Source organism: Antedon mediterranea, chromosome 2 (assembly GCF_964355755.1).
Source record: "Antedon mediterranea chromosome 2, ecAntMedi1.1, whole genome shotgun sequence".
Classification (NCBI taxonomy): domain Eukaryota; kingdom Metazoa; phylum Echinodermata; class Crinoidea; order Comatulida; family Antedonidae; genus Antedon; species Antedon mediterranea.
Window position 1 is genome coordinate 16,538,177 of NC_092671.1, and position 23,622 is coordinate 16,561,798.

Sequence of the window (23,622 nt, forward strand, 5' to 3'; positions counted from 1 at the left end):
ATAGAAATCATCAACATCATTTGCATGTTACTATATACAATAAAATATGCAGTTGGATATTCGTGAATATTTCTCTTTGGTTTTTCATAGAAACACATACAAATAAAACTTACTATATAATTGTATACAAAAATAAATCAACGATTTTATTTTCAAATTTTCATCATCAAGTAAACAATCTTTTTAAATGAATAATAGGAAAAAAAATACAATTTCAATATATTTTTTTGTAGGCTACTGATAATTACATTAATCTCTAGTATATTTCAGTATATCCTTGTTATGGTCAAGGAGAATTACAATATGTAAATACAGTACAGTGTATGAGATATTTGGGATATTAGCCAAAATAAAAAAAAATAAACCAAAATCTAAATCATAAATAAGTGCCCAATTGTGTTGCCGATTTTAGTTTAAAATTTACTAGAAATTTATGATATAAATTCCATATTAAGCTGATGTGTGATAACAATACAAAATCCAACAACCAAACTTCATCATTCATTGTGCGCATCCAGATATTTTAGGACGCGTGTTCTCACTCCCTCGACATAGTTTTGATGGTTCGTAGTTCTAGGTAACGATCGACAACCATCGATTGACCTGACCTAGTTATTGTCATTTTTATTAATATAAAGAATCTATAGAAATCAAACAAAATGGAATGGAGTATGTACTGTACTCTATAAATACAATAAAGTTATACATTAAAAAACGTTTCATGGAATACATTCAATATGGAACTACATATAAAAAATGAATATAATGGAATAAAGTATACAGTATTTAATTATTGTTCAATATATAATATATTCTATAAATGTAGACAAGTAATAAACAATCCATTTTGTACATAATATAATTTACACAGTACTGTATCTTAATATAAGAACATAAAAACAGATCCTAACAACAGTAGAGGATAGGAAAGTCACAGCTAAAGAGTGTTGTTGAATTTGTTTAGTACAAAATACAGAGTAAATGCTACTGATTCTAAAATATGAGCAGCAACCTTTATAAGTTGGAAAGAAAAATAGTAAGTTCTTTAATGATAGGATTATCATACTATTCTGCTTACATAAAAATCATGTTTTAGTCATTCATACATCACCCATAATACATGAGGCAAAGGCCCCTATTTTAGCACTCCTAAGGGGCCTTCTACACATGGATTTGGGCTGCTCATGTTTGGTGCCCCTTAAGCTCCTGGGTGTAGTGAGAGAGCGCTCATAGCCTTTACACCACTGCATTCACATCTCTAGTAGTCTCTAAAATATTGGTCTTAACAAATTGTAATAAAATTATTTTACATTGTGCAAAGAGTACTGTATTCCACATAATGAGCACCAAACCTTTTTTGAATAACTGAATATTTTTGTAACAATAAAAATGTTATATTACACAATGCTACAAATTTGGCAATTGAAAATATTAAAAATATAACATTAGCACCATTCGTTTATTACTGGGAATCAGAGTTGAGTAACGTTTTAGACACATATATACAAACAGCTTAATATTACTAATGTTATGTTGATATTCTATGGACTGGATATTACTGATAGTAAATACTGTTGAATACAATTGCATTGGAACTATTTGTGTAAATAAATTGCTCTGCTTTTTAATCTTTTTCACATTCATTGATTGTAACTTAGTAGTAGTACTAAGTCTTTGTAGAGACACAATCACTTGGTTCAGTCAGCTACTGTATCTCTGCTATGGGACAAATCACTTGGTTGGTACATTGTCAAATATCATTATCAATGTTTCACATGTACTGATAGCTGCTAATGATGGTACTAACTGTCACATGACCCAGCTGTCATCCATTTCTGTAATCACCTGATCCTAACACTAGTGATTTGAAATTATCTGCAAATTGGGTTAACTACCTACACAATTAAATTGGCATGTATGTCTCCCCATACTCATCTTCCGTTTCTGTGACCTCCTGCTCTTCATTATCAAGCTGTATTTATAAAAAAATATTAATTAATACCGAAAATATCATAAATCAAATATAAATATGTGCATCTATTTGTGCATAGACAATCTATGGAAAATTGGCACGAATACGGTTAAGTATAGAAAAATTTACTGTATCACTGGCAGACTAAAAATATTCTGTGTGATACTGAGCCTGATTAAAGCTCTGTCTACATTATCAAACTAATTTGACAAAAAAAAGTGTAATATGCCCACAAATGGTATTGATATGACATCATGTCCATATATAGGCACATCACATCTGTTTGTCACATAAGGTTTGATAGTGACATTTCTCTTACTATTGACCAATATGTATCTGGCGAAAACCTACATTATAGTCTCCTGTAAAAATCAACTCTGTGTATGGACCTGATTGAACTTTGCCAATCTGAATGCGACAAATCATTTCTTCAGGGACATCTTCTGATTTAGCAAAAGTCGTAATGAAAACGCTGCATTGAAAGTGTAGTTGTATATAACAGAAAGTGACATTTGTCCTAAATAAATATCTAATGTATTGCAGAAAAATAAACTTTATTAAACTTACCGCTTCAAGTTCTGATGGTGAAAAAATTCTTCCAACCGCAGAGCGTACCGGAACCAAAAGAATAAGGAAGAAAGGGAACGCCAATGCTGCTGGTGTGACTTTGATTATCCAAAGCATTAACAGACAGACAACTTGAATAAATGTATACATATGCATCCGCCACGTCCTCACCTGCCAACATACAAATAAAAAATTCTTTTATTGTCCAACATATGAAAATAACATCGCTCATGACAAAAAACTTAATCTTAAGTACTTTAAATAATAATCTTTCTCCCTACTAGACAGAACAAGAATGTGTAATTGTTGATCGTGTTCATTTAATGTCTTGATTCTACCATTCTTGACAGCACCTATAATTGTTTCATTTTTTTTAAAGGTGCATATTAGCTTATAAAAGATCTGTGGTCTGCATAGCACAGATCTTTAAATATGCATCATCCAGCACGTGTATGATGTGGTGTACGGTATGTGGAATTAAAGAATAATTAAATTGAATTAAAATGAAAAAAAAAATGTAATAAAATGAACACACGACCTAATTACTTTTCCCACCCTACTCAGCACCCAATCAGTTCTGTACAGTATGTTATCTCATTTCCTGGACAGACCAGTACACAATATTCCAAAGAAAAATTGAATTAATCAGTCGTGGCAATACAGCTAATTAGAATAGATAAAATGAAATGCTTCATCTTACCTGGCGAACAAACATAGCATCTGGATGGTGCTTTACTGGCATGAACCAACATTCGATTCTTTCTACCAGTTGAATACCACTAAGTGAACTAATTCCCATATACAAAAAGACACCAAATAGTACTGTTAAAGGCACTTGACTGAGAACAGGGCCCAGTAATATTGATAATCCTATAAAATAACACAAATTATCATTATACAATAATAATGAAATTAGCTTGATTATTATATTAAAATTCTTCATTGGATTTTAGTTACATACATTATCTTCAAAATATGTAGATATTCGTAAGGCATGTGGTGCAGTGTGTGAGATTGCAAGTTTGAATCAAACGTTTGTCACATTGCTTGTATCCTTTACTTATTTGACAAATATGCCCAAAAATCAATATATAAATAATAAATATACAGGCAAATCACATTTTTTGGACACATAAAGTTTGATAGTGTAGACAGAGCTTTTCATTAGCCTGTCTCCAACCAGGTGTACAAATGGGTACCTGGTAAGACCTAAAACACATTTTTGTTGATTATTAGCATTGGGAGTATGTTTCCATATGTGTTTGATCCAAAAAATGACTGGGGTAGTAATGTGAAGTTTGTGCAATGAATGCTATATAAGAACGAGGATTATTACTATTATTATTATTAATATGTAGATATTACAATTAAGCTTCAGGAATTACCTATCAAGGCGTTTACTAACAAGTTAGTAACTCGTTGTTCATAAATTTTATCCAATTTTGGTTTAACACCAGGAGCGGTCGTCTTGCTGAAAGTTGATACGCTACCAATGTGAGTGACCGAACGAACAGTTGCCGCTGTCATCCAGGGAAGACCTAAGAGGGCGCACACAAACGCCAATATGCCGATAAGAAACATGTCCAAATGATATCCAGAACCCTTCTTAAGCTTGTTATCCTTTTTGTTAACAATCAACCTTAAAACACAAAATGAATGATTTGAAATAATAATGTTTTAAATATAATGCTCTCAAAAGCCTAAAGGGCGCTGAAACTGCATGATGGATTGAAATGACTTTATATATATAATATGATTGCTATACATAATTTATATAAATAGAACATCTTCTTCTTTCAATTTCCAAAAATATAAATATATGCAATACATAAGTATGTCCATTCCATATATAGTTTTCTGGTAGTGACAAGGACGGAATGCAAAGGTTTGGTTTATAGAGAGTCAGGAGAGGTTTGTGTATGATTAAGATATCAGATGCAACATTAAAAGACTAAGCAGTCTTCAAATACAAGTGGGTGATGTTGAACCTAGAACCAAAATTGCCAGCCAAAGTATGGGTACAAGCTTCTACTTTCCCCATCAACTTACGATGTGATAAGCGCTTCCATATATAGCAAGATGAAGACCAGGCCTGCTGGTACTGCAGCAGCAAGCACAAATACTAAATCAAGTCGGCCATCTTGAAGTGGTTTGATAGGATTTACAAACCATGAGGTGCGTTTACATGGGTCAGTCGGATTAAAACCACCACGTACTTGAAGTTTCTATTCACAAAAAAAAAATTACTTTACACTTTAATTCATTATTAGAATGCACTCAGGCATTTATTGCCAATTGCATGATGGAAAGCCCATTATGAATGTTATGAGATTTGATACTAGTAGCATGGAACAATGATAAACACTAGTGAAGTAAGGTTTGTGTTACACCATCTCAAGACAGATACTGGTATGCAGAGAGATGAACTGGCTGTCACAATGGCATATACGAAGTTATGGAGGAATCTAGTCATTATCAGCTTGAGTATGTCTTGGACTAAGTAAAGTAAGTGATATCTCCAAATGATGATGTTTCTGAAGCAAGAAGCATTTTACTACAGAAGACATAACAACAAAATCTTATCTTCATCTTATAACTGTAATAAATATATATTCTTTTTCTCGTTTCATTTTTAGGGCACCACTAGTTATCGCCATGCCAACCATTTAAACAAAAATAAAATATTAAATTCTTACCTCTGTGTAGACATAAGGCACGACATAATCAAATACACACATAATTAAAATACCAATAGGAACACCAAAATCACCTAACATCTTGCGTCCCTGGAAGATTAATAGCGAAATTTTCTATTTCTATAGAACATTTCTAAGCTCAGGAAAAAGATGCATTGAAATGTATACTAGGCCTACAGTTGTAATCCTACCATGGACAGTGTGTAAAAACATGTTAACCTTTGTCTTAAAGGACAACTTGACCGAGGACCATATTTTTACAACATATTAAGGATATCGCCGCACAGCCGTCGCTGTAAATTACTGTGACGTCACAGGTGCATCGCAAAATTTCGCGATGGTTTTGAAATCATATGTACATCCTTAATACGTTGTTAAAATATGGTCCTCGGTCAAATTGTCCTTTAATAAGACTATTAGATCACTTAATGTATGCTACAATAATGCCCTGCGCTGTATACTGAATATCTCAAGAAGCAGTAGTGCTTGTATGTTTATTGAACATGTTGTCTTCTAAATCTATTATAATTTTATGCAACATATGTTGAATAGTTGTAATATTCTCGTTGCCTGTGTTTGCAAATATATGTATTCAATATATTTAAGGATTTTTATTTTGATATGGATGAAATAATTTCTGAAATAAAGAAATTGAATTACGTATATGATTTAGTAATATGAGCACTTACATGTTTTCCTAAAAATCTGCTATTGCGGAATATACGCAAAAAGTATGCGATGAAGAAAGTCCCAAATGTTAAGATCACAGACATAAATGCCGTATTTGGTTCACCATGTTTTTCTTCAGAAAATGTTGTGCAATCTGAGGTATTACTAGATGATGTAAGTGACGTAGTATTTTCATAGTACATGTCTGTAGATAGCATATACGGTGACTCTGTCGTTGATGCATTGTCGTAATGTTCACAGTATAAGTCTAACGATAGTAGTGGATTTTTGCTGAATATCTATGAAAACAATTATAAATATTTTTTATATCATTTTGATTTAGCTTTTTGCTTATTTTATTTTATATGATCTACCAAACTATCTTCATTAATTTGTACTCGTACTCTCTGAGCCCTCTATTCACCAGCCTGTGCCTCCATTGTTTTTATTTCTTTTATTCCAGTCCAACCAGGCAGTGCTTGTCTCAATTTTGTCTAAGCTCTGCAAATTGTTCTGGCTGTTTTACTTTATCATTTTAATTAAGCTTTTTGCTTATTTTATATTATTACTTATGGATTTATATTATATACTGTAAATTAGAATTCTAATTATATGAAGGATAACAATTTGGAACATCATAATTCAATATCAGTTATAGAAAATATCTGCATACATAAATTTTAGAAATACACATTTTTCACAAATTAATTTTTCTAATATTCTTAAATATTTATATCTAAAAAAACACAAATCATAACTTACTTTACTAAGTTTTTTAAAGACTTCATATATAAATATAAGCGAGATTAGAAGAGCAAAAATTTCTTCAGTAAATCGAGTAAAAAATCGCACCATTACACTGCCCTCAAACGCAATAACAAATATTGTGATGATGAGAATCCAGATTCCAATCCAACCCCGAAACTCAAGATATAGATCCTCAATGTCACTGCTTTTGCAAAACTATGAAAACAACAAGAGAAAATCATCTTAAAAGCTCTATCTACACTAACTAACTTGTGTGATGTGCCCAAATATGGCCCTAGTGATATGCTTAAATATGACATCATCATGTCCATATATGGGCAAATCACATTTGTTGTCACATAAAGTTTGATAGTGTAGACAGAGCTTAAGCAATAAGTTCAGAAGGCCTAGAATTTTAGTCAATAATCATCAATGGATTGTGAATAGAAAATTCGCATTGAAAATATTGTAGCACAGTGCTGTATTTTAGTCTGTTTAAGGTAACATTTTGTTCTATACTCTTTTGTCAAGAGTAATTAAAGTTTTTGCTTAACTCTATGGTTTTTTTTGTTTTCTTTCTTTCTTGTTTTTTTTGTTTGTTTGTTATTGATATAAATAACTTATTGTTTTTTAAGGATTTCGACTTAAAAGCTTTGCTTTTTTTGAGACCCTATTTCCACAACTTTTTGATGACATATTTGTACATCCTTAGTTTTATTTTATGGAATAAATTGATTTTGATTGATTGATTAATCTGTTATAATAATTTGTATTTTGTTACCTACAATTTAACGATGAAATTATATTTGTGCATATATGTTTATAATAACTTTATTTAGACAAATGAACTCCTATAAACATGTAGAATATTCTGTTACTTACTGAATACAGATTCTCTTCAAATATAAGCACAGGACCTGTAGCACCAATAATCATCAGAGGTTGGCCGGAGAATAAAGCAAACACAATGCCACATAAAGCAGTTCCAAATATCATCTCAGACACACCCATCCAATTATTTGTTTTCTCGCCTTCAAAACATAATTTTTTGAATTTAAAGTTTTTTTTTCGTGAAGACAAGAAATTGACAAAGCTAAATATTAAAATGTTAAAAACTAAACAGATTGGGATAATGGTTAGGAATAAAATATATTCTACAAAAGTGAAAACAAAATACAAGATCTAGGACATTTCAATTATAATAAACTGATGGTTGTACAGTGTTTAGCAACAAGTAAAAAATAAAATAATTTTAAAATAATAATCATACATTCTCAAGTTTCAATCTATTAATAAATGGAAACAATAGTGATACAGTAATTAAAACAATAAACATGATAAAACATGATAATGGGGAATAATAATAGAAAGATAATAAAGAAATAAAATAAAGATATTTCTTCATTTATAGTTGCTTCATTATGTATGTTATATACAAACTTAAGCTCTGTCTACAAAAAAAATGTGTTGTGCTCATATATGTGTATGATGATGTCATATCAAAGATTGTATAGCGCCGCTACGCGGCGCAAGATAGGTAACTGTTGCCAAGCTCCTATCTTATAACACTACGGGCCCAGTAAATCCATGGACGCCATTCGGGCGGACAGGTTATTATTGTGATTTAAATGTAAATGGTTTAAATTTTGCGGTCCGCCTCTAAGTATCTGTGGTTAACCATCTTGATGATTGATTTATGGAAAAGGGAAGAAATTATGTAAACAAAGTAAAATAAAAGTTTCTTTGGGATCTGGACACTTTCCGATTAATTCTGTGTGTTTACATTGATATGTTTGGTTAGACAACTTCGTTCTTTAACCGAAACATCGTGGATATTGCCTTGACAACGACTTTATTCCGGTTCAAATTTGTCCGCCGGAATGGCGTCCATGGATTACAAAGGTCTCACCCAGTTACCTATCTTGCGCCACGTAGCGGCGCTATACAATCTTTGGTCATATCACTACCATATATTTGTCATAATCACTACCTTATTTGGGCACTTTTTTTGTCAAACTAGTTTTATAGTTTAGACAGAGCTTTATGATGGTTATCTATAGGGAAAAGTTAACTTTTTTTTCAATCAATATTAATAAGATTTGATTTATTTATATTTTATTTAAAGATTTGTTAACGTAAAAGCTACCCAATTCAGAACAAAACCCACATAACTGCATTCCTTTTCCAGCAATTTAAAGTACATAGACAATTATAATTAAGAATCATAAATAGACCACCAAAACAAGGAAAGAATAGAAAGACTTACCCAATAGACCACCAAATGTAATAGCAGGGGACAAACAGGCAAAGAATATGAAAATAAAGGCAGCACAACACTGTACATTAAATGCATCCGTGATATCACTCAAGTAGAAAGGGTACCGACGTTTAATATCATTATAAAGCCCACCAAACAGTATCCCTGTCCTTTCCAATGGGTCAATCTGCTGCACTAACTCCCCTTTATCTGTAGCTGTCAATCAAAATGTAAATCAAATATTAATTTTGCAAAGTAACATATTGATTTTCTCAATACAATATAAAAATTAATAAAAGATGTAAAAATTAATAGCCATTTTGTATTTTTTTTAAATAAAGTTATTCACTTCTGTACAATATATATTTTCACTTAAAACATTGTTCTCAGTCAAATAATTTGTTCTCTCATTTAATTTTCAAAGTGAGAACAGTAACAGTAGTGCGTACTATTGCACGCCATGTGACCCACAATCGTCCAATCAAATGACAGGAATTTATTTAGGTGTTATATAATAACTATTATGTGACATTAAAATGGTATATTCAACACAATATATCTTTAAACAAATTACCAGTTTCTTCCTCCTTTTTACGCCGAGCTTCTTGTCTTTTTTTAACCTTTCGGTTTTGATGTCGTAAGATGGGCAGCAATAGGTCTTTGTCCCATTCCCCAGGGGGAAGTACAATACTGTCGTCAATAAATTCATTAATAGCACCCAGAAGATCTTGACGGCAGTCTGCTTTGTAAGCGACTTCATGGAAATTCTAAATAAAATAGACATACTGTGTAAATGTAAGAAACTAAAATATGGTCACATCACAAAAGCAATAACATTTTTTTATCCAATGAAGTAGCAAAAGTAAGACTACAGAATACTCTATATATATATTAAAAGATGAGTGTTGTTTATGTGTTATATCGAGCGAGTCATATGGCCGAGCGGTTAAGGCAGGGGCGCCGTTTATCGTACCTAAAGAGCCAACAACAACATCGGCAAGGGTTCGAGGCCGACTCGCTCCTAGTTCTGGTGGTGGAACAAGTCTTCTCGGATAAGGACTATAAACCGTAGGTCCAGTGTACACAGTTATAACCTGTGTGTACTTTAAAGAACCCAGTTCATTATTCGAAAAAGAGTAGGGGGTTACCCCGGTGAACTGGTTCACACAATAGCCTCTGTATCAGGGGGATTACCACCTATCTGATAGGACAGTGATTAATTCACTATTGGTAATCCTTGGCCACAGTGCCTAAAGACATAAAATAAAATAAATAAATAAATAAATACATCATCTATAGAGTTGCCCCAAGTTTGTATTTATTATTTTTTTTATTTTAGTCCACCCGTCAGCATTTTTTATTTTTTTCTGGAAATGAGCTTAAGTGTTATATGTATAGAACGCCATATGTGCCAACATGTTTATCTTTTTACTAATTACGGTCTAGAAACTAGACTACACTGCCAAATGGCAAAAAATACAAATTAAACACAAACTGAAATTTGAAATGAAAATGAAATCTACCTCATTTGACATAAGAGTTGAGATAGATCTTCCAATCTCTAGATAGTCCATGTCACCACTTGGTCCCAATAGCACAAAGATAAAACGAACTGGCACTGGAACTTCTGTGAAGTTATCTAAAATGGTTCCAGTAGCAAGGCGGATAAATGACATCGCTGGCTGGTCTAAGAAGTCCACCTCACCAACAAGAACTGTTGTAGCTTCAGCATCTTTTGGGATTCGTTTCATGATGCCTTCTGACTTGTCTTCTTTTGGTTTTCTTTTACCAAGTTTGAAGTGTACTGAAGGTTTCTGACTCAACTCCTGATCTTCAGGAATGTCATTCAGATTTTCCATACTAATTGAAAATGTCTTAAGCATCGGTGCCTTCACTTCGTCCTGTACAATTAAAAGTTTAGAATAGCCAATACAAACATCTCCCAATGTGTGTGAACAAATTATAATTCTAAAAATAGATAAAGCATATCTGTTGACAACCACATCTAGCAACAAACGTGACTAAAATTGTTCAGGAGCACCAATAAAGAACCACTAAACAAATCAAACTTACGGCATGGTTATTTGCTTCAGTGACGAGGTCATTAGGTTCAGTCTGAATCTTCTTCATGTCAACCGGATTCAGACTTGACGTCGAGATGTTCTTTAATAAGCCCTGACGCTCTTTCATATGCCTGTTATATAAATAATTCACTATAATAAATACTAACATTTTGTAATGTGATACGATGAGAATTAAAATAATGTAATTCGTAATAATAATACTGTCGCTTATTATAATAATGCTGATGATTATGATTTTTGTTATGTTTTTATGAAATTGATGAAGCATAATGATGAATTAAAAAAATTAAAAATGTATTATAACACATCAAACAATACAACACATGTAGTACACCACCAAGAAAACATAAACTGTAACATAGGCTTTCTATTACAAACACTATTACAGTAACAGATAGGTAGAACACCGTAAGCATGTAAATAAAACACCTTTTTTTTTATCACTATCACTAAGCATAAGGGTAATCAGTACTTACCCATATAGGAAAGTTTTAGACTGAAGTAAATTTAAATGAAACACATTTTAAACAATCAATAAATATTTTGAAAATGTGCAACTATAAATATGCAATGGTGTACGCTAAGTGCCTTTTTGATTGACTTCCAAAATTAGGGTGATAGGAGTGTCTTTATTAGCATGAGTACGGTATCTAAAGCTCTGTCTACACTATCAAACTAGTTTGACAAAAAAAAGTGTGATGTGCCCAAATATGGTAGTCATATGGCTAAACATGGTAGGGATATGACATCATGTCCATATATGGGGACATCACATTTTTTTGTCATATAAATTTGATAGTGTAGACAGAGCTTAAACATGCCTGAAATTAGCTTCAGAATGATACTGTCTGTCTACTGGCATCAGAGACCCAAGATTAACGGAAGACAGATTCTTCATCAAACTTTGTCTTCTCGTTATGTGTCTAAACAAATCAAATTATAATGTGCTCAACTAAAATTCAAATTAAAAATATACTGCAATATAATACTATATAAATAAAAGCACTGAGATAGAAAATGATTTTTCATTCAAAAGTGTCTACATGCTATATATAAAAACCCTATCCATGCTTTGATAGAATTAAATAAATTTGAAATAATTAATAAAAATAATAATAAACAATCGCTACAAAACCAGTTTACTATTCATGATTATACACAATAAGTGTCAGGCTACAGTACCTTAATTAAAGACATTTAATACTATGGGCCTGTTCAAGCTTATTTAGCCGGGTTTGTTGTTGGCTTGCCTACCAAAGTTAGCCTAGCAATAACTGGTCTATGAAGCCAACTTATCCAGGTAAATAAGTCTGAACGGTCCCTATATCACCTGTGTCTGTATTGGGGGTAGAATTTCAATAATTGCATATCAAATTGTTTATTATATTATACAACCCGGTCAAGTGTAAAATGTTTGCTGCAATGAGGTAACTTCTATTTTGCAATCAAATAAACAAGCGCCCTCTATTGCTTGGTGTATAAATGATAAATTTGTTAAAATTATTCAAATGGTGAAAAACAGCAAATAAAGTGATAAGGTCTAGCTAACCAAATCACGTCAAACATACCAAAAAAGTGCAATACAAATTAAAAATGTGTAATATCATTACACATGTTGTCTATGAGTTTTAAACCTCTTACTTGTGTTTTAAGAGCAATGCTCGCATTACATCGCCGCTGTTCTCTGGCTTTATTTGATCAGCCGTGATCATGTTTTCTACAATTCGATGAAATATATCCGACTGTTTTGTTTCTTCCATGTCAAGCATCAAGGAACCTGAAATATATAATGTATTTTTTCCATATTTTATTTATTTTTTTAAATGTATTTATTTATTCTTAAAGACATTATACACATCCAATACTAAGAAACTTACCAATTACAAGATGAATAAACAATGTTTACAAACTCTCACTTGATGCTTAGAGAGAAGAGTTACAGCCAGGAACCTGACATTAGGATTGAACCCTTGACTTTGGGATTGAAAGGCAAGCATGTTAACCACCAAGTTACATTTTTACTACCTTTTTTTTTTACCAATTTTAATTGGTGGTGAATAGGCGCATTAATATATGCATAAATATATTCAATCTTCAAATTATCCCTTACCTTTTTCTAGACCTCTTCTAAGTTCCAATAAACTATGAAATGACAATGAGGCTACGTGAGGTTTACCCCATCTGTCGCCCCCTTCCTCCACATCTTCTTCAAACTTTATCCAACGAGCTTTCTCTTTCCATTGCATCTCATTATCGTCTCCTCTATGAAGTTCATCCAATTCGACAAACACCTAGAAATGTTATCAAGCATAACTTACTATAGTTGTGATTGTAGGTAGTCTATTAAAGGGTATCCTTCACTATCAAACTAGTTTGACAAAAAGAGTATGGTGTGCCCAAATATGGTAGTGATTTGACATCATCGTGTCCATATATGGGCACATCACATTTTTTGTCACATAAAGTTTGATAGTGCAGATAGAGCTTTAGACAATGAATTTCCATGCAAAATGGACCTTGTTTGTATAGTCCAACCCACTTCTTTCCAAAGATTAAATAATTGAATAAAACAATATCTCATAGAGTAGAACCCTCCTTTGGGATACCCCTATTTAAAGACCACTTTGTTGGGTCACCAATGTGTCACCTTCGCTCAGTTTCAGTGTACTCCATATCAACATAAATCTATAAAAATTACTACATAAAATAACTGTACGACAAATAATACCTCATGAGGTTTATGATCATATTTGTTGTATTTGTCTTTTGTTTTTGACTTTTTGTAAGAACCCGTTCCTCCGTGGATGATAGAACTTCGTCTTCGACGTTGCACTTTGTGTCTCCTTTTCCCAGTATCTTCAAACCTATGAGCTGATAAGAAAATATTATAGTACACTTGGAATTAGTTTTGTATAATATTTCACATACTTTTATTGCTTATAAACCACATTTCTATTTTGAGTATGGAAATAATATTAGTTTTTAAAGTACTAAAGTGAAGTATAGTGTCAACTAACCTACAAACTCCAAATCATTCGAAAATAAGAATATACTAAAGTAGCCAAAATAATTTGAATAACTTTAATCTATTAATTATCAAAAATGAAAAGAATGATTTGTTTTGCAGATTTATGTGTAAAATTATCACATACATATCTGCAAAAAACAATAATTGAAAATAGTCTTACTGGCCATATCTTCTAAATCTGCTTTGTTGAGCATAATTGCCTCATCCATTTCAGTTGGAATTATTTCTGCTGTATCCATCCCCTTTAGATTCACCTGACTACCAATACATGTCCTCAATCCCATATCAGTGCGACGATGGTGGTGATGCCGATGACCCACACTAGTTTGTCAAAAAACAAAGAAATTTAACTGATAATTAGTCTATTTTTAGTAATTATGCATACGTTGTTTGTTCGATGTTTGGTAGAAGATATTGGTCAATTTATTAACTTAACAGCAGAATCTACATTTTACATATGGTACGGGACTGAAAGACGTGTGTAAAACATGGGATTCGTAAAATCCAGGTTGACCTTAATCGACCCCCAAATACATATCTAAAAAGGCTGCCATGTTTGCCTACTTTACAGCATGCAGCTGTCACTAGCTAGGCCTAGAATACTAGAAAAGTATATGAAGGCTGGGCAATGTTTAAATAAAGTCTTATGCACTTATATGGTTTGTTGTTGTTAAATTGCATCTTTAATGGAAGAAAATAACATATTACACAGTATTTATTTATTAAAATTACTAAAAACGATGACTTCATCGGTCATTTTATGTGTACGTAAAATGCAGGGAACATGCAGGATATGTAAAATGATGGTTGTACTGTATAGGATAATTATTTTAACCCAAAGCAACAATTCTACATATTATTATGAAATCTTGCTGCATCACGTCGCTAACTAGAAGTACATGTCGTACCTATGCCGTGCTGCTTTATTGTGTTGAGTAACGTCCTCATCTTTACTATCATCATCTTCATCTGGAGAACCTATTGTAAACTACAAAAAACAATAACAATCATCAAAAGATAAAATTTGAGAAAAACGAACAAACAAAGAGGATTTTGGAAATGTTTACATTTTGTTGTCAGTGAATATTAGAGATCACGCATGTAGAATAATTATTTTGTAAAAGGACAAGGCAACTTATATCTACAAGCTATTTCAAGCAATTTGTGTAGAAATGTGTTACTGTAGTGTGTTTGATGTGTCACTGGCTCAAGTCTTGCTCAAAACATATTATTAGAATGTGGAGGGTTAAGTGTCGGATTTTAGGCATTTCATAATATACAAATGAATGTTTATGAGTTTGATGGTACAAATAATTTTAAGAGGTGAAAGATGAAAGGTTATATTTGCACATGGTGACAACAGAGTGAGAATATGACCTTTCATCTTTCACCGAATGGGATTATTTGTTTCACAGATAATTGATAGGAATTCACAGCACTCTCGCTGGAGCACGTGTAAAGCCACTGGAGCATGTGCAAAACCGCTAGAGCATGCAAAAAGCATTGTTGTTATGCTGTTGTTAGGGGGTCTCACTGTCCAGGCTTAAGCTAGTAAAATTAGGAATATTTCGCACTAGGTGAAACCCATTGATAAGTAACTTTTTTCTTATCATGTGACACACAATCATCTAATCAAATGACATGAATTTATTTAGTTGTATTTTTTAGTGAAAAAAACAATAAAAATAGAATATCATAGTAAAAAAAAAACACTAAGGTTCGTACTTTCGGAACAGGTCTATCTGAATCTCCGTCAGTATCCTCATATGGAACTTCTTCAATCACAGATATTGATTTCTTTAGCTGTTGTGATGCTATACTTTTTTTGGAACCAGTGTATGGCAGGCCTTCTGCTCCAAGACTTTTTGAGGAAGCTTTCCTAAGTAGTGGACTTAAGGTGTGATGTGTTTGATGGGATAACCTTCGATGTGCTATATTGGGAGACATGACAGTAACAATTTATTATCATATAATTTATCTATCATCATAAAAACTATTATCTTCATACAAGAAAAGCCCCAAATCAGCTATACAGCATGTATACTCTGCTAGCCCTTTAATCAGAGGCCCATAATATGCCAGGTATTATTGCAAGCATCAAATATTAGTATTACTATATCATATAATCATTTATGTAGAATTGTTATGACATATTTCCTGTATCATATTGTGGATAATATTCCATGTGATATTACTTCATTGCCAACTGGTCTGACTGATATAAGCAGCAAGAATGACCCTTTTAGATAGGCAAACATAAGTATATATCCAGCTCTATGGCCATCTTCAAATTGTTGAATTTTTGAGGATATACACTTTTAAAATTAATTCTTACAAGTGTAATCTTTTTCACCAAACTGGCCCCGTTGAGCCATTTCTGGTTGCATGGAATCTCCAAATTGAAATGAAGCCTGGGTTGAGACCTCAGGGCTAGACATTGTCCGGAACATTTCAAGGTCAAGTTTTTCCAACGGTTCAAAGATCTTATTGATGTCTGCATCCAATTCGGCATTGTGAGACTTTGCATCTTCGTCCTTTTGCACAGACTTTCCTTCTTCTTCTTTTGGATCATCTTTAATATCTGCCATTTCAATCTGGAAGAAGAACAATAAATAAATTTAGATGATGTATCTCTTCTCCATATTTGTCAAATTAACTGTGTTATATTACGTGTTATTATTTATTATTATATTATGTTATTATTATTATATATTACGTTCGTTGCAAAATGAGATTCCAAACCGGCACTTGTGCAGTACCCAGTAATCATGAAAATAATAAACAATATTTAATAAAGTTTTTCACAAGTTTTGCCGACAGTCTACAATTACTTGTTTTCGTGCTTAACTGGAAACTGGCAAAATTCGGTTTAATCCCTCTACTGACCGAGGACTGCTAGCTATGCAGAGCATATCATGACGGTATTTTAATGCGGTATGGCTGTATATCATATCATAGCTACAGTTCTAAGATCATTCTAACATTTAAAAAAATATTATTTTAATATTTCAAAGGCCTACAACTTTGTAAAGCTCTGTCTACACTATCAAACTAGTTTGACAAAAAAAGGTTGATGTGCCTAAATATGGTAGTGATATTCCCAAATATGGTAGTGATATGACATATATGGGCACATCACATTTTTTTGTCACATAAAGTTTGATAGTGTAGACAGAGCTTTTAAGGTTTGATACTCACTGAGATACTTGGGATATCTTTACTTGTTGAACTTTTATCATCCATAACCACAGTTTGATATCTGCAAAATTAAAAGTTAAAAAAACCTTCAAATTTTATAATCAAATTCATGAATTAGTTTTATAAATAATAATTTGTAGATATTATTTTTACTACTACAGTATATTACATTAAAAATAATAAGGTAAAAAATACTGTAATATAGTATTATTATCACTGTTTCATTTTATAATTTAATTCAGTAAGTTCATTTAATTATTGGCTTCCAGAAATATTACTTTAATTGAAAATATGTCTACATTTATTTTTGCATTAAAAAAAGAAATAATTCATTTTGCATCTAATTTTTGTATTTAATATAATGTACTTCAGGTTGCTGTGTTGATAAATGCCCTAGACCTAGGTGTCTAGGGAAGAAGAAGTATAAAAAACATTTTTAAGCCAGAAATAATTACCAGTATTTCAGATTAAGTAACAATATAAAAATCATAGTTATAAAAATAATAATTAATGTATCTTCAAAGTAAAGTTTATTAATACTGTACCTTGATCTTTATAAAACAGAAATACCACATTAACCAATTTTCTTTCTGCGCTAGTTATTCCCGTACTGTCCTGGTAAAGAATGAACAAAATGAGGCGTAATTGAAAACTATATTGTAACAAATACTACAATGCATGTCTGTTAAGTTCACCGGCAGATTAAAAGCCAAAGTAAAACCATAAATATAAAACAATAGAGTTTTGTTTTTAGGTTGTTCCTGGTCTATCCTAGGGCCCAACCAGAAGGAAACAACCAGGAAAACACTAGGAAATGATAGATATCAAATATGCTTTACACACTCATCATCATCATCAATAAGGTTGTGAGTCATACTAAATTATTGTTTCTTACAGTTTCTATTAGCTATTAATAATTAACTTGCTTTATAATATTGGAGAACTTCATTCAATTTACCATTGATATTTTCTTTAGTAATGACAAGCTGTGGATATCAGTGGCTGGATCTCAATGGAGATACAAAATAAACTAAGCACTGACAAATGACAATGCTGTGAATATCATTGGCTGGATCTCAATGAAAATACAAAATAAAATAAGCACTGAAAAATGACAATGCTCTGGATATCAGTGGCTGAATCTCAATGAAAATACAAAATAAAATAAGCAAAAAGCTAAATAGAAATGATATAAAATAAAACAGCCAGAAAAATTAACAGAGCTTTCGGGCAACACTAGCCCTTCATCAGTGCAAATTTGTATTCTTAAGAAATGTATGTAGTATTAAGATTAGGTGTGCTTTATTTGTTGTTGTCTTGTTGCTTCATGTAGAGTGTGAATAAAATAAAAATAATACTGTACAGTACAGTATATAAATAAAGCAGCCACTGTGCAACAATCACTATCAATTTCTGCTGAATTGTTTTAAAGAAACAAGATGTACCGTATTAGTAATTTTTTATACATAACAAAGATCATGTTGCAGCATATTTTTATGCGATACAGATTACATATTTTTTATTGGTGATCATTTGTGGTTGGTTGTGTGATGATGTCATTATGTTTAAAAGTAAGGTCAACTTGAGACCACAATTTTGTTGGAGCTAAAAATTGCTCCACGGAAACTGGTTTTGGCGATCGAGATCGTAATCAAACAAGTTTTTTATCAATCTGGACAAATAATTTTTTTTTTTCAGAAACAGTAACTTAGAGGTTAAATAAAAACATTTCATTCACAATCACTACAGACAGTGTATACACATTCATTTAAATTGAGGCTACCCATTTATTTACTGTGCTACTGTGAAATAGAGAAATTGTACAGTAAACATTAGTGAAAAGGTTCATATGGATCTCTGTATAATAAATAATACAATGTTACTAATTTATTATAAACAATAAATTATTAGATACTGTACAATAGATTAAGATTGACCTACTGTACAGTGTTTTATGTTCAGTCTGCTAAAATACTCACAAATTAACAATTTCTCTATCACTATGTACAATTAACATTAACATCATCAATTAACATTGGCGCCATTAGCATTTACTGTTGGAATTGAGCCATATTAATTTTAAAAACATTAACAATATGTTATGAATTTCCCTAAAAACAAAATACATTTCATGTGAGTAACATGTGACACTACTGCTCATTCAGTTAATTATTAATCAGAAATATATATAGTTTTATATTGTATATTTGAACTGATATCTGTTAAGTCTGTTGACATTGACACTATTAGGTTGAACAAATTAGTACAAGCAATAACAATATTCACCAAATATTCTCAAACCATAATCACTGGTCTTCTATCTGAGTTCCCTGTGCCCACTAAGGCATATTTTATTACAATACTTGTTGAATATACATCAACTTTTATGTTACACTGCCAGCAAAATGTTGAAATCATTATAATGTGTATGACAAAAACATATGGTGAGCAGAGCCATACATGCCAAAATTAAAGTTTGGTGTTTTTTAGGTCGAAAGTGCCCTCTATCTATTATCGAGACCAGGTGAGGTAAGGAATGCAGTGTGTGGAGTGACGTCACATGGTGGCTGTGTGAGGGGTATCCCTTTTCCATTCAGAAAAAAAAATCAGATAATCGTACAATAGTTTAAATATCATAAATTTACTTGTGTGTATTTAAGTTTTTTTATTAATGCAGAAAACAACACACATAATATATCAAAATTCAGTTACCTTTGTAATGCGGGAGAAAATGTGGAAAACAAGGAGCATGATGTTAGGCCGGAAGACAAGTCTAAAATACGGGAGTCTATCAGCTAATACAGGAGTGTTGGCATGTATGGCACAGGGAAAAGTTTTGTTTTCACTATTATTAGGCCTAGGCTGTGAAACTCCTTGTAAACGCATACAGGGTAATGCGCAAAACCTTCCAAATCGCGCACAATGAATCTTTTGAAAACTAACAATTAAACTTAAAGATATAAATGACCTACACCAACATTCTTTAAAAACATAATGCACTTGTTAATTGTATGACTATGAGCCACTATAGCGTGTGTCGAAAGCGAAGACCTCGAAAGCGAAGATCGAAGACCGAAGACCTCGAAAGCGAAGACCCCACGAAATGGTAGTGTGCACAAAATACGACCAAAATCATACAAAATCGTGATTCTTAAAAAAGATTTCAATTTTATTCAGTTTCAAAATGTTTTCTAATGTCTTCATAATAGACAAAAAATATATCAGTGTCACAATATTCAGTGTGGTTGGTGAAGCGACAGTACTATGTAAAGAAAAAATTAAAAAGGAAAATAAATATTTCATTAACCAACGTATGAACCACTAAACAAAAAAATCCTGCCGCAACATATCGTTGACGTGCGCAACATAAGAAAATACTCTTCTATCTATTTTGCATCCCCCCTTACGATCGAGAATCTGTTGAAAATCGTGAGACTGTTGAATAGTCGTCTCATCCACAAGCCTGTGAGATAGAAGGTTGGGGTTAGAGTGGTTAAGCCCGATAACAATTCACCATCACTTATAATAAAGATTTATAGAGAGTATCTTTTTTTGTACTCACCACGGGAAATGCTTGAAAACAAAAGTCAGTTTCGTTTTTTTTACTTTGATGATGAGGACAATTGTGGTTGGCGGAACTGGAACTTCATTAAACATGTCTTTTGACAGTGTCAGTAAACCTAATACCAATATGAATAAACACCCGTTTTAATCTTGAAAAATAAATTAAACATGAGCACACTATCGTCACTAATCACATTGCAACTGTAACAAAATCGGCAACTTGTAATTTTGGAGCGAATATTTTTAATTTTTCGAATGGCTTTTGTCTTTGTGATCGCTTTTGTGAAAAAGTGATTTGTGAAATCATAATTTGAATATATTCTGTCAAATTTGGCCCGGGAAATATTTTTAGAGCTGGAATTAGTTTCCAGATCAACGCAAAGTGGGGCTTAAGAACAAACTTGTGTGTCATCACAAGTGGGAACCGACGTGTCCAACACCGTTTCTGCCTTACGTTCATCATAATGATTTTTCGATCGTAAGAGGGGATGCAAAATAGATAGAATAATTTCTTATGTTGCGCGCATCAATATGATACGTTGCGGAAGGATGTTTTTGTTAGTGGTTCATACGTTGGTTAATGAAATATTTATTTTACTTTTTACATTTTTCTTCTTTATATAGTACTGTCATTTCACCAACCACACTAACCGATACTGATAATAGTATTTGTCCATTATGATTGAATACATTAGAAAAGCATTTTTAAACTGGCGAATAATTAAATCAGCAATACTGTATAGGCTACAATGGGGAAAATGTCAAAGTTTAAAATACTATACAGTAACTAAGGGAAAATAAATATCTTATTGTATTTATTCATACATTTAGACAATAGGCAATTATTATAGATAATAAATATACATCAACATAATAATATTAAATGCTTAAAAAAAGGATCTCTAAGTTGTATTCACGCATATAACATTTTTAAAAAGAAGTGTAAAATCTATGATACGGACACTTTTTATAGGCCTATAGGCTCTACAATTAGCCTAAATAGGCCTATCGCCATCCTTTTCTCTTACAATTTACTTACTGTAGTTTATTTCTATACTTTTCTATACAGTTGGCTATGGGTTTTTTTTTTGTAGGCGACGTGTGCTACAAGTTATCGGAACAAATGACATTTAATATTGAATTCAATGCTCTGTGCGATGTCCTTCTTGTGCGTCTGTTGCCTTGCAAATAGCGCGATGTGTTTGTTCGTAAATCCATATCACATAATAACTCCATTGGCGAGCTTGTTCATAGATAAAGTCATGTTTTTTGATAACAAAACGATTAAAATTGAAATATTTTATAGAATCTGTAAATTCAAGGTGTTATCATCGATTTTGTGTGATTTTGGTCGGATTTTGTGTACACTACCATTTCGTAGGTTCTTCGTTTTTGATGACGCACCTCTGCCAAGGGTCATATAGGCCTAGTGGGTCATACAATTGACAACTGCATTAATTAAACAAGTTTAGGTCTCTAGGTCTCTTCTGTACTGGCCTAGGCCTACCCCCTTATTGAAATTGTTCTAGGCTAGGCCTAGCCTAGTAGCCTGGGACTCGGAGCCCTGCCCAGTCCCTCAGCATACTCTAGGCTATATAAAAAAGAGCCTAACTCTTACTCTAGGCCTAGCTATCTAGGCCTACTAGTTACTACCATGCCATGCCATCCATCATGGATGGAACATGGTGGCTGACTACAGTAGCTTACCTAGCCTAGGTAGGCCTAGTTAGAGAGGGCCTAGCCTAGGCTAGCTAGCCTCTACCTAGCTAGGCCTAACTAGTACTAGGCCTAGTAGGCCTAGAAGGCCTAGGCCTAGGCCTAGCTAGATAGATGGGCTAGGCCTGCCTAGAGGCCTAGGCTAGACTAGCCTACTCACCTCCTTAATTAATAATATGAATTTCGGTAGCCTATGATGATGTAATTTACATTATGCTGCAAAACCTAACTTTGATACGTTAGGCTATCCAATATTCGGCCGATAATGACTTGTTTTATTTCCTGTTGGCTTGGTGGCCTCCTCTCTCTTCCCTGCTGAGTAAGAATCCTAGCTGGCTCTCTGCACGTACTTAGTTGTTTGTTGATACACAAGCTTAAAAATGTGGTCATAGACCTTTGACCTTTTTACTTTGAACCAATGAAAATCCTTCATCATATCTGAATCTGGATAATTTAATAAAAAGTCAAGTGTACATCCTTATAAACATAATGTAATGATTAGTTTACTCATGGAGGATGGTCTACTTTATTTTCTTCACGTTGTTATGGTTCACCACATAACTATCAAGAACAATATAATTATCTCAATTATGATTATGGTGTATGTATATAAAGTGTGCTACTGTATACAAATAATGAATATTTATGAGTGCAATGGTACAAATAATGGCACGAGGTGAATGATGAAAGGTTATATCAACGAGGCAAAGCCGAGTTGATATAACCTTTCATCATTCACCAAGTGCCATTATTTGTACCATTACACGAATACAAAACATTCATTATTTGTTTTATATAACATCTAGACGTTTTTTTTTTCGTACACAAAAATGTTTCAAAAAGTACTATTTAACGATCGTTGAATAGTGCGTACTATTGCACGCCATGTGACCCACATTCGTCCAATCAAATGACAGGAATTTATATAGGTGTTATATAATATTAACTATTTAACAAATGTGCACCAGACAGCACACACTCCTCCACATTCACAAGTTCTTGATACAAAATTATATAAAAATAAATTTATATCTTTTTCCAATTGTATTTACCTAATTTAATCTTAATTGTTGCATGTTTATGTCTTGTCATATCATTTTTGTGAGGGTCCGTAATGATCAGCT

The 23,622-nt window shown here is 32.5% G+C and overlaps 1 protein-coding gene across 2 annotated transcripts; it reads right to left on the reverse strand.

Annotated features, from left to right (window-relative positions):
• Positions 1 to 24: 24 nt before the first annotated feature.
• LOC140040591 (band 3 anion transport protein-like) lies at positions 25 to 22,790 on the reverse strand. Of its 2 annotated transcripts, XM_072086643.1 has the most exons (24): positions 22,659 to 22,790; positions 17,764 to 17,833; positions 17,219 to 17,279; positions 16,356 to 16,614; positions 15,746 to 15,951; positions 14,929 to 15,008; positions 14,181 to 14,341; positions 13,721 to 13,863; positions 13,103 to 13,283; positions 12,634 to 12,769; positions 11,814 to 11,915; positions 10,982 to 11,102; positions 10,432 to 10,809; positions 9,483 to 9,675; positions 8,918 to 9,124; positions 7,534 to 7,682; positions 6,667 to 6,867; positions 5,925 to 6,203; positions 5,236 to 5,325; positions 4,589 to 4,764; positions 3,925 to 4,178; positions 3,240 to 3,409; positions 2,540 to 2,710; positions 25 to 1,972 (listed from the first exon to the last, which is right to left on the reverse strand). In XM_072086643.1, the coding sequence occupies exons 3-24, from the start codon at positions 17,261 to 17,263 to the stop codon at positions 1,904 to 1,906; spliced, it is 3,771 nt and encodes a 1,256-aa protein (XP_071942744.1). In that variant the 5' UTR covers positions 17,264 to 17,279; positions 17,764 to 17,833; positions 22,659 to 22,790; the 3' UTR covers positions 25 to 1,903. The 2 variants fall into 2 exon arrangements, with proteins under 2 accessions (XP_071942744.1, XP_071942745.1); XM_072086644.1 differs by lacking the exon at positions 11,814 to 11,915.
• Between the last annotated feature and the right edge of the window lie 832 nt (positions 22,791 to 23,622).